The sequence below is a fragment of the Manacus candei genome, unplaced genomic scaffold, assembly GCF_025592945.1.
Source record: "Manacus candei isolate 608988 ecotype Guabito, Panama unplaced genomic scaffold, ASM2559294v1 h1tg000047l, whole genome shotgun sequence".
Lineage (NCBI taxonomy): Eukaryota > Metazoa > Chordata > Aves > Passeriformes > Pipridae > Manacus > Manacus candei.
Window position 1 is genome coordinate 5,604,646 of NW_026138095.1, and position 12,462 is coordinate 5,617,107.

General features: G+C 39.5%; 1 protein-coding gene and 1 long non-coding RNA gene across 2 annotated transcripts in view; one reads left to right on the forward strand and one right to left on the reverse strand.

Annotated features, from left to right (window-relative positions):
• The window catches only part of LOC127475833 (uncharacterized), a 95,257-nt gene extending 89,170 nt beyond the window's left edge, over window positions 1–6,087 (reverse strand). Inside the window, exons 1-2 of the long non-coding RNA XR_007906348.1 lie at window positions 5,975–6,087; window positions 3,195–3,285 (exon numbers count right to left, since the gene is read on the reverse strand). This is a non-coding gene — a long non-coding RNA (uncharacterized LOC127475833). The remainder of the gene's footprint in view (window positions 1–3,194; window positions 3,286–5,974) is intronic.
• CA10 (carbonic anhydrase 10) overlaps window positions 1–12,462 on the forward strand; it is a 185,834-nt gene that overhangs the window by 67,384 nt on the left and 105,988 nt on the right. The window contains exon 4 of the mRNA XM_051798013.1: window positions 6,052–6,194. Within this exon, the coding sequence (XP_051653973.1) occupies window positions 6,052–6,194 (143 nt within the window). The remainder of the gene's footprint in view (window positions 1–6,051; window positions 6,195–12,462) is intronic.

The window sequence follows — 12,462 nt, forward strand, 5'->3', positions numbered from 1 at the left end:
GGATATATTTCATCTATCAACTCTTTGCTTCTCAAAAAGAAATCAGAATACTTTCAGTTCTCAAATTTGAAACCATTGTGATACTGTCTAATATTACTGCAGTCTGGAGGTTTCTGTGACCAATTACTGAGATGAATGCCATTCTATCCTCTGCCATTTCTTTGGTGTCCCTGATTTATCTCTCAAAGCCTTTATGACTACGTTTGGCTTTTATGTAGAAGCAGAGCAGGTCATGTGGTTATCCAGAGGCATTAGGATGATAATTTTCTTCAAGCTGAGTAGGTGGAAATAATTAATGGACTGCTTTATTGATGTACATAGATAGCTGATTCTCTCTGTGGTTTCAATTCCCAGCTTCAATAAAGTAGCTTGAGATTTTATCTGAGGGACCAGTAATTACACAGGGCAGGAATAAGCACTGCACAAACACAATCTGATTGTGTTTTATGCCGTTGCCAGGCCAATGCTAAAGCTTAAAAACATAAACAAAGATCTGCTGCATGAATAAGTTGATGCCTTTCATTTAAACTCAAACTCTGGGGTAACTGGGGAAAAAAAAAAAAACAACTCAGAAAAATCTGTGCTCTTGAAAGTTGAGCAAACTTCAAAGAGGAAGTTGCAGTCTTACTGCAGCACAACACAGAAATAACTTTACTATCTTGACTAGACTCCATCTCGTGTTATTGACAGTGACCAGTAGCAAATACCTTGGAAAAAATAAGCATCTATAAAAATAAACACCATAAAAAGAGGATCACATTTGCTATTTTTTGTCTCTCCAAGACTGATGCAGATTTTAAGTGAGGACTGGTAATTGAAGTCACTGTGGTTTTCATCCTGGAGTTCTGACCAACCCAAATGAATGTTAATTTTCTCAATTTATACTAAATGTCAGTTTTCTGATGCTTGATTTTGAGACAGTCTCTCAGATTCAATCCCCATAAAGAAGCTCCTGTGTGGGAATATCCCTTGGCACCTTGTAAGCAATAGGGGCAAGGATTGATACAGCTTTGCTGTCACAGCCTTTCGTGTGCTCCTCTTACAACTGGTCCTACAGACTCAGTCAAGATTCCTTGATTCTCACACTCTTAAAAAAGTTATTAGTGGCTTTTCAGCCTTTAGAAAATTGTTGTTTGATATCTTTTGGCAGGTCTTATTTCAGTCCTATAATTAACTTGACAGATTCTATCATCTTTTCCATCTTTGTTATTTAGACACCATTTTTTGAAGGAAGCTCCCTTACTTCTGGCCACCTCCTTTATTTCCCTGTTGAAGCTTGCTGCCTTCTTGGCCCTATTTAAACAAAGGCTCAAACCAACCCAGAAGACCTTAACACTTAGTTTCTAATCTGGCAATTGCAGTATCCATTTTACCATTCAGGTGTTCTTTTCTTTTTAAAAAAAAAAACCACTTCATTTTTATCTAGTTCTTCACTGGGTTACACAAAAATTAACTGCATAAGGCTTTTCATTCCTATAGAGATTCAGTGTAGTATGATACCCATGATACAATCATAGAATTATTAAGGTCAGAAAAGAATTCTAAGATCAGAGTCCAACCATCAACCCAAACTCCAGGTCTACCACTAAACCATGTCACTGAGCACCCCATCTGCACATTTTTTGACACAAAAAAAAAAGTGTTGCTTCTGTAGTTACTCCTAAACCAGAGACTTTGCATTGCTCAGACTGAATCAGTTAACACTGGTTGCCTGCCCACAGCCCTTTCACAGCCTCAACCTTTGAGTCCAGCATCATTTTTTCCCCCAAAATGAAGCAGTTAAGATGCCATACACAGCACACACCTATGTTCCCATCCTGGGAGAACTGCTGCCTCCTCTCCCAGCACGGATGCAGCCTGTTCCCATCAACACACACTGCAGGCAATACCATTATGCTTATCTGTGAGTTTGCTGTACCTGCAGAAGGGCATCCTTATGGGGCACTCATTGCTTTCCCCTGGAGAGGGGAGGCTCATATTTATTTAGGCAAATCCTTGGTGCTCATCACCAGGAGAACAGCATTCAATCCTTGCTTTATTGTCCTAGCTGCTATTATTTCACTGTTGTTATGCATAGGTTTGGTAAAAGCCATCAGAATCCCTCATTCTGTTGTGTCATGCTGATACTAGAGCATCTCCATATATCTCAATATAAATTGTTCCCAGTAAATTGAAAAGAGAGCAGCTGCAATAAGATACAGACTGAATAAAGATGTCAGAGATTTCTGCATTGCTATAAAATATAAGTAATGCCTCTCACCATATAACATGCACAAAAGTCTGATGTCCACAGTGCACCAACACACAGAGGAAATAAACTTTGAATTTCCTTTTCTGCCGTGAGAAGGTGGAAGGCATTGATCAGACAAAACCTTATCACCTTATGTCTGTGTAATATGTTTGCAAAGGCTCAGCTCTCAAGTGCTGAAAGTTTAGGGAGATTTATAGAGGGAGGCAGAGACGACACGATCGCTATATATAGACTTTTGGTACAATAACCAGGAGCTGGAGCACCTTGTTAAATGAGATTTTGAGCTGGTATGTGGGCTGCATGCAAACCAGCATGTCAAAGTAGCTCCTGTACAGCACAGGAGCCAGGCTGGTGTCTGAAATGCTTCAGAGGTCCACACAGAGAAGCAGCATATTCCATACACGACTAGATTTTTTATGGAAATACAACAGAATTGTGGGGAAGGAGATGCTGTTTCATTAATGACTTAATCCCTAGTAGAATCTTGTGGTGTAAAAAAAAATTAATATTTTTATATGTTTTCTAGATTCATGCACTGATTTCTTTAGACTAAACAGTTAATTCAGTACTTGAGTTTAATTTAAACCTTGGTTTCCTACACGAACCTCCTTAGCTTTTTCTATTGCAGTTTTTAATACTTTTAGATTACTTTGAGCATCTAAGCAGCAGCACTAATTACTTTAATTAAATGTAATCAGACATTAATATTGCTTAATATCCCCATCCACTAGTTAACTCAGGTGTGCAATCTTAGGCCAGTCATCCTTAATTAACCTTGGGTTGAAGCACCAGCAAAGTCATTCTGATCACTGGGGTAAGTTCACCATTGCTGCACTTTCTGTACTCACAAAGGAAAACCAGCGACAGGCACCTATTGGAGAGGTTGGGAAGCACAAGTGTCCAAGGCATGTGGAAGGAATCAAAGACTGCAGCACAGACTTACCTGTCTGCCCTTTGCAGCACAACACCCCGACTCTGGAACTCCTCCTGGGGACAGGCTGGTGTGACAGGCACAGCACGGAGGGCAAAGTTCCCTGTCAAAACCAGAAATAACATTATAAAACACCCCCTCGTAGCAGGTATTTTCCAGCGAGGCTTTTCTGGGTCAATGCCAGTTACATCATAAATTGTTTAACTACTATCAGCTTGAAGGTAATGGACTGGCCTGTTTGGTTTGCCATTTTATTGCACTTACCATGTCTAGTTTGTTTATTTATTTTTTAAAAGCTTGCTAAAAACTTGTTTCTTACCAATACCAACAGTGTTTCTGACCAGAATGGGGTTTTCTTTTAGTAATACCTTAAACCATTGAAGCAACAGATTTCCCTTTTAATGTTTTCCCTCTTGATCCTACAGCCCTACAGTTTCATCATTAATTCATTTTTTTTAAATAACAACACAGATAATACCACAGGGGAATTTATCAAGGGAAACCAGGCTATCTCAATTAACCTAAACTTTTATTTTAGGTCTCTGTATAAAGAGGGATTTTCTCTCTGACAAAAGCAGAAGTGAGCCCCTATGGTATTTCTCTTTAAAAAAAAAAAAAAAAAAAAACAAACCCAACAAACCACAAATAATTAAGTGCGTGCTGATTTAGTTTTAATTGCACTACACGTATTTTATTCATCTCAAAGCATTAGCCCTATCATTTGGTATACTCTGTGAACTTCCCTAGTCTTGCAAATCAGCAGTGGAAGTGGGAATTGACTGGGAGGGCAAACAGAGGAGTCAGAGAAATTTTAAGACCATGCTGCCAATTCATTTTTCTGGTCACAGAAAGCTTCACTTATTTTTAGAGGCCTTCCACCTGACCTTCTTTGGGGTGGCTACACACTGGGTTCATTATTCAAATAAAAGATTACTGACATTATTTGATGTGGGCATCTGCAATTCTGGGCATTTTTGGGTGCTATTCCCTGATCACTGCTCTCCCAGGGCTGTAAAGCATTACAGTATCCATCCCTCCTTGGAGATTTCATGCAGTTCATACTAAGAGGAGTTCCTGAATTCAGTGTCTGTTTCAGCTGTTAAGAAAAGATATGTCACCAGTGAATTTAAGGTTTTAACAGCACACAGTCACTTTAAATTTGTATGCAAGGAAGCTTTAAACTTTGCTGGCTGCACCATTTCAGTGTTGACTAATAGAGTTCACCTGCATGTGGAGCACCTGTGGCTGCACAGACAGACTGGCACAAAGAAAGGAAAAGTTTCAGCTGAAAATTGAGTTTTCAGGTATTCTGTAATAAAAGTAACATCTGTGGACAATAGCACATGAACTACTGGAGTAAGCAAATACTCAACAGCTGCAAAACACTTTCCATCACCCCTGCACAGACACTCACCCTGAAGTTCTGCTGTGCAAGCAACAGCCAAAGAATCCCCCAGAAAGTTTATCTAGTTTTGTAGAAAAGTTACACAACCCAAAGTTTCACACCTACATGCACTCCAACTTAGAGGGCAAAAAGAACTGAAATCTATAAAACACGTTAGGAAAACACTCACCCAGATCACCCGTTTTCCACCTTCCTCCTCTCCAAGGAATATCCTCCCAATGGTTAAAGTCTACAAAAATGTGAGGGCCAAATCCAGCCACAACTCCAGGTAGCTCCCACTGGAGTACCCAAAAACTGCAAGCAGGAGCACTTATTCACACTGCAAAGCCCCGAATACAGGAACCAAAAAGCTTTTTATAACCCACTGATGGGTTGTTTGCAGCTCCACCCACCGGGAGAAGCACCTGTGCTCCTGCCCCAGGGCCCCAGCAGTCCCCCAGTCTGGGTTTTTAGGCTCTGCCACACCCAGCTGGTGCATTAGAAGAATACTTTGAGGCTTGAAGGCTGTGAAAACATTTGCACCTGTGAAATTTTCACCTGCTACACAAAATTACAGAACAGTTCTGATAAAGTCAAAAGTTGCCTCATGTGCCTTAGACAGGGGCAAAGTGTTCAGACAATCTAGATGTGTCCTTTGTGTGTCTTGTAGTTGCTCTTCACTCATTTAGTCAGAAATTTTTTCAGCACCCAAAGAGAAGTTCAGGTTGATCTTGTCTATAACTGGCAGATTAGATGCAGTGTGACCTTCAGCCTGCAGTTACCTGACAAGAATTAATATGTAGCTACACCACTTTTTTTTCCAATTAGGGGTGCAGAAAGTAACTCAGTTTATCCACAGTCAGGGCCCCTCCATGTTCCAAGCCATTGCACATCCATGGAAAGAATTATTCTTCCTCACTACCTTTCCAGCAAGATTTTCTTTAGATCAAAACTTTGTCTAAAGAAGGGTTTGGGTGAACAGAAATTGGTGAAATGTGTCTGGAGAGCAGTTCTGTTCTCTGGGATCACCATGTGTGAGTTTCAGTTACAACATTTCTGTGATTTGTAATGATTTTTCCCAAATATGAAGGCTTTTAAAAAAGCTGAGTAGAATGGGACAGTTTCAGTCCAAGGACACATTGAATATATGCAAAGTTAGCATAAGGACTAGTGAGTCACATTCCTATTGCTCAGTAAATATTCTATAATAGCAAAGGAGCTATTTGTTATTGAACCTGGGATTACTTCAAAAGAGGAAAAAAAAACCAGCCCAGCCTTCTTTCTTAATACAAAACTATATGAAACATGTTTTAGCCTTTGTGTGTGAAGTTCTGAATTTCAAGTGCTAGATGGGTTCGCCTGTTTTCAGTTAAACCTCTGTGTGCAGACAATCTGACAGTTTGATTACCTGCCCATCTGCCCTGCATGTGTTGCTCCAGTCTTTCCAAACTTTCCTTCAACTTGCACTCTTCTTCTGTTTTGCAGTGCCCTCCTTTTGGGGTTTGGTGAACTCAGCTTGGAATCTTTGCTCTGTTGGGAAAAGACAGTCACCTGTCAATATTGAAACCAGCCATATGATTTTCGATCCCTTCTTAACTCCACTTCGCCTGAACACAGGGGGAAGAAAGGTAGGTGTTCATGTTCTGGTACACAAAATAAAGGAAGTTAGTAGACTTGAAAAACATTTGCTATATTTTATATTTCTAAAGCATTTACTTTCATCTGTCAGCTTTGAGGCAGAATAACAATGTAGTGCGTTTTAAGGACACTCCTCAAATAACTAAATTATCAATTCTATTTGTCCAACTGAAGGGTTGATACTTCAATTCTGAAATTGTTTTATAAATAAAACACCTCGAACCTGTCAGCAGTCTTGGAAACACTCATTAGTTTCTAATGCTTTTGCCTTGCTTCCCTTGTGTGGGGGTGCTTAAAAGGGTATTTTAAAGTTTTTATTGCTTATTCCGTGCAGGCAGTTGTCTCTTATTCAATCTGTAGCACAGAACAATGCAGATGAAAAGGCTCTGTAACTTACAATATCAGAGCAAGCAGAGACTCTAACAAAAGGTTATTTGAAAATGATTTATCTTCCTTCGCTTGTTGTCATGACAAATGAGATATCTGCTGGAAACAGCAGAGATTTTAGGAATTTGCTCTGTACATCACATGGAGGTTCTGGTGGTACATGTGCAAATACATCAGAATTGATGTAAAGCTTCATCACAGAAATGATAAAAAGGTGCTGTTGTTATTACTGAAGGACAGTAATGCTTCCAACTATGGCCTAGATTCCAGGGTAATATATACCTTTTGGTTTTTAAACAGAAAAGTGTTGAGGTTTTTCATTTTGATACCAAAAAAAAAAAGATGAGTTTTATTGACATTGCTGTTTGTGTAAAGGGTTAAATATTTCCCATTATTTATAAGTTACAGAATGACAAAATGAGAAACTCAAGAAGGTGGAAATTGTCAGTGAGTCGAGCCCAGGAGGTTCAGAATATTCAATGTCCTTAGCAATCCTAAGAATTCAACTGGGTTTTTGTACCAGCTCAGAGTGAAGCAAATGCCTGATTATTGATAAAATTTCAGAGGCACTGACAAGCTGGGAGATGCTACATCATTAATGAAGTGTTCTTACCATGCTCACAAATATTATCCTGCAGTGATGGCCTTCAACCATGTCACAAGAACAGGATTTGTGCTGGTTGTGGTTTTTTTCAGAGAGGTTTCTAAAACATTTGAATCAAAATTTTCCTTTGAGAAAAAGATTGCAATATTGATGCCTTGCTAAAAATTCTGTGAGGCTTCAGTGAGGGTTTGCTTTGGCAGGTATTATATTTGTGTTCACTTCTTGGGGAATGTTTTTTGTATGTTAAAAATAGAGGTGTGTTTCAGATGGGCTGAAGCATTTCAGTTTTCAGCGCTCTGAACCAATTGCTACAGCAGCCAAGGAATTTCTTAGACAAGACTTAACTGTGATTATGCTGAACATGAAAGGATTTTATGGAACTGATCCTAAGAAAAATGGTGAATAAATAAAAAAGGGATTTGATGTGGTTTCAAATCGGAGTTATAATAAGCTAGCTTACATGCAGAGTGAACAAGAGAGACAGCTAGATGCACACAGTCAAAATTATAAACCTCTTTTGGAAAGGGTGCTGGGAGGAGAGTCAAGCTGTAAGAGAGCACTAGATGGAAGGAAATGTTCAGTGCAGTTTTCTTGGAAGAGTAACTTCAAATTTTTAACAGATTTTTTTAAAATGAAATTAGAAATCAGCTTTTTCTGAGTTTGAAAAATATTTACTTACTTTTGAAAACAACATTTCTACTTTGTGTTCTTCACTTTTGCAATTAACTTAAGAAGGAACAGGAGTGGTTCACCCACAGGAACAGAATCCAAGACCAGTCTGGAGAAATTCAAATAATACCTGAGTGATATGATCACAGACTTAATAATTCCTCTTTCATTCCCTACCACTCATTTCCCTTGGGCTTTGTTTTTGGGCAGTGAAGAGCATTGCTTAAGTTCTGTAAACCAGTTACATGTCTAATTCTCACTTTCCACCTTGGCAGGCCAAAACTGCTCCAAGCCATTCCATTGTAGAATTTCTACCTAAAGTTTCTACCCTAAGCACATACCTTTCTAGCCTGTTCCTTTGGACAGTTTATTTTGTTTCAGTGTTAGTAATGGAAGCCTTTTAGTAAACCAAATTGAGACTTTCCTACAATTTTTTAGACCACTTGGAAATATAGTAATGATTTTCTTTTTCCTAAAGAAAAGGAAGGATCTGACAGGAGAATATGAAGAACAACATCACTGTTTTCCTGCCCCACAGCCTACAAGGGGAGAAAAGCACACTCTGTGGCCTGTTACACATCAGGTGTCTTAACAGTTACTTCTGGTCTGAGGCTTAGAAGAAAATTTTCCCCATTCTATTCAGGAGCAAAAGAGATGGCAATGCAATTTGCCAAATATTTATACCACTTTGATCCAATTTTTAGCAGTAAAGATTCAGTGAGCAATAATATATTGCTTTACATGCTGCCCAACAACTGCAGGGCGGTATCAGGTCACACGATTTGCAATTCAAGCACCATCAGATGTTATTCTGAATTGTGCTGTGTTATTTTCTGTGTGTGTGATTCTCCATTTCCTGAGAAAGTGGCTCTTCAGGTCCTGAAGGCTGAGCATCATTGATAGAGATAATTGGATTTCAAGATCCAGAATCTCAGCACAAGATACTTAATGAGTTTACATGCAGATAAATTCCCCAGAAGAAATGCTGCTTTTGAGGGAACTCCCCAGGTTTCAGTTCTCTCTCAGGCCCAGCTTTGTCTCCTGATTATCCATTTTAGTGAATTTAGCATGCAGACCCTTTCAGATAAACAGCCCTTTTTTAATAAACAATGCAAACCCTTATTAATTTGCAAATCACACTCCTTCACTCTGTCACAAACAATCACATCGTTTGACTTCCTCTGCCTTTTTGCTTTGGATTCACACGAGCACCAAAGCAATCAGCGACAGCACAACAGAATAACTTCCAGTGTGGTCTGGTGACATTTAGGCAGAAAGCACTGTGGCTTTCAGTCTCCAGGGATTTCCAGCCTGTCATGGATGATTGTGGTGGATGAACAAACCCCCTCCCTTCCCACTGAGCGAATCCTCTGCTGGAATTCCTTCCTCTGTTCACCAGTGCGAGAGCTCTGCCTTTGCTCCCCCAGAATTTGTCCCCTGTCTTACTGTAGCCCATCTGCCTTTGATCTCCTGGTTTTCTCTGGACTTAATTTCAAAGGCCTATTTCCATGATTGTTTAAAACTACACTACAGTTCCTGGCCATAATTTTTTCTTTCTCCTAAAAACCTGTTAAGCAACAGCTTTTGCTTTAGACACTGAGTGCATCCCTGCCAATTAATTAAACCTTGTCACATCAGGGACGCTGTGTCTTACTAATCATTTTAGGTCACACTCAAGGACTTAAATTGTGGCCTAGAGCAGGTAAAACTCTGTTTAAAAATCACTTTATTTTTAAGACAAGGAAGGACATTATACCTGATGTTGACCTCTGGGGAAATAAATAAATCGATGTCTGCTGGCCAAGGACTGTTACAGACATTCTAGAGCTCAGTGTGCATAAATGGAAGCTACTCAGCAAGATCCATACATCTGCCTGCTCACATGGAACATAAATGAATGCAATCACGTATTATTTAAATTAATATCTTTATAAATAATTGGTTCGTTCTGTGCATCACAAGATAACGGCAACATTTAGCAGCTTCTAAACTAAAACAGGATAGGGGAAAAGAGATTTATGAATTGAAATCAGTTAAATGGTTTCTCTGCCAGCTAGCTCTGATTCCATGCTGTTCAATCAATTCAGAGTATTACTAGCATTTTTCTCAAGAGTGCAATATATGACAACTGCCAAGCTTTGCTTTGGTGATTACTAAAAGGACAGATACTGGTGTGAACCATATTTCAGCACTGCAGGAATATAAAAAATGAATTGTTAGAAATGGTCCAGGAGGAATGGATAGCAATAAGACATCAATGTCATCTGTAAACTGACTTGTGATAAATTTTTAGAGGGCTTAATAATATGATTTTTGATTTAGAGTGGCTTTAGAAAGTCAAAAGTCTGATGCAAACATCAAAAACTTTATTGAATAAAAAATGAAATGCATTGCTGCTTAAGTAATTGTTTCTAATGCTTCTACAGTATTTCATGTTCTCAGATGTGTTAGTAAGTGAACATGAAATGAAAGCAGCAGGTAAGCTAACTTGTTTATTCACCCTCATCATTGACTTCAGAACAGGAAAACAATGTTAAGGACTATTTCAGTAGTACTTGCAAACTTTGCTGTTAGTAGACCAGATATAGGGAAAAACAAACATATGTTCAGGGTCTAGATTTACTCTCTGTTGGGACTTCTTTTTCCCTATCACTTCAGTTGCCCTTGAGACTGAATCAGTTTGGAACATGTGAGGACTCAGATGTGCATCTCAATGTGCTCTTAATTCCTGGTTGTCTTTGATAACAGAGCAACACTGAAATCATGAAGGAGCCCTGAATGGGCACAAGAATGTACTTCTACAGCTTCTTCATAGCATAAAGAGTTTTTTGCTCCAGTGTAACTACTCTGCTTGAGATTTAGCCATGTCTAGTGTCATAAAACAAGCTTACTTGTCTGTCATGGGAAGCTTCTTGGGAGATCCTGGGCTTGGCCAGAAGTGATTCAGGGGGGGCTGACTCCACAGGCTCACTGTACCCTGCTTTGGAGCTCTCAATTTGGCAGCAGTACCTTTCAAATTATATGTTAGACCATCTCTCAGCTACAGTTTTATAGTAATTCAGAGCAGCCCATGGTGTCCTTGCAAAGGTGGGTTTGCTGACCCTGGAATTGCACTCAGTGGATGTCACCTGAACCACCAAGGGCTCTGCTGTTATGGACACTGGGCAGTCAATCCATTAGAAAGAAGGGTAAAGACTCTGAGGGATTATTGAAGCTGTGATAACTGATACCAGCCAAAGGTCTTGTCCATTCTTTGTCCCTCCTCATGTTTATTTCAATAAGTTGCTTTCCAGTTTTCAGTTCCTAATGATGAGACTTCAAAAAAAGCAAAGAAGACTGGAGCAGCAGCTGGCCTCCAACTACTAAACAGCTGAGTTAATATTGTTCTTAGTGCCCTGTTTTTATCTTCTAATAGACATTGTGCATTGCTTTTATTTGGATTTATTTCATCCTGCACTTGGGTCTATTTATAAACCTAGGCATTTATTTCAAGCCTTGCAGAAGTAGAAGGCTACTTGTGTTTCCACGTGATTCTGTACTTGGGGCTGTACTCACTGATATGAAAAGACTGAAGATTTTTTCCCCTCACACTGATCCTGCTGTTATAGCAAAGGTGTGCGAGTCTCCTCACACCATGTGCTTTAAATTAAATATAATTTTGGATTTTCGCACTGTTAAAGCACATTCCCTGGTCTCAGAAGGATGATTCATTCTTAGCTTTTCTGTTGTTGTTGTTACAAACATTATTAAATGTATAACATATTGAAACTTAGTAAGATACAGTAATATTTTATTGAAAGTGGGTATTTTTGGCACAGTATCAAAGAAATGTTGTTAACTGAGAGCCCACTGTAATAAATGGGGATGTTCCATGTAATTTTGTACACAGAAGCTGGATCATATAATCAAAATCAAGATATCTGGGGAAGGTGCAGGCAAGCATAAGGTGGTTGTTCAGCTGCCACCAGTTCATCTGGTGGCAAAACACTTGCCATACCAACCAGAAATAATGAGGATCCACATCCTCTCCTACTGGTAAATCCCGGCCCCAACATTTTACAAGTCTGGGTTTGCAGTTCAGTGGCAAAAGGCTGCAACTTACACATATTGGAGACTTCTTTTCCTTTTCAGAAAGCAAATGTTGGTTCAGTTCTGTTCAGTCCTCAGTCCTTTAGGAAGGTGACATCCAGAACTTTAAATAGCTCCATAGCTGTAGTGGCTGCCATCACCGGTGTTTGAAATTGCTCTGGAATTCTGTAACAGTGTGGATTAGGGCACTTGTGTGTGTGGAGAGAGACTTTATAATGTGTGTTGGGTGTCTGCTGCCCATGTAGGCAGGAGATCACTTTGGCTGAAGGTCTGTTTGTGGCAGCAAGGTGCTGATCCAGCTTTCCCAACAGTTCTGCAGGCAGCAGGCACAGGGATTGCTGTTGGCAGCTCTGAAGGGTGAGCTGTCAGGGACTCAGTTCTTGACAAATTAAGGAAGCTGGGGAAAAGGTTTTCTTTTTTTTTTTTTTTTTTTTTAGTAACTCTCCCTTTCATCCATACTGGCTAAATCAAGCAATCACCAGATATTTGGTGGGGGTTTCTGCCTGCCT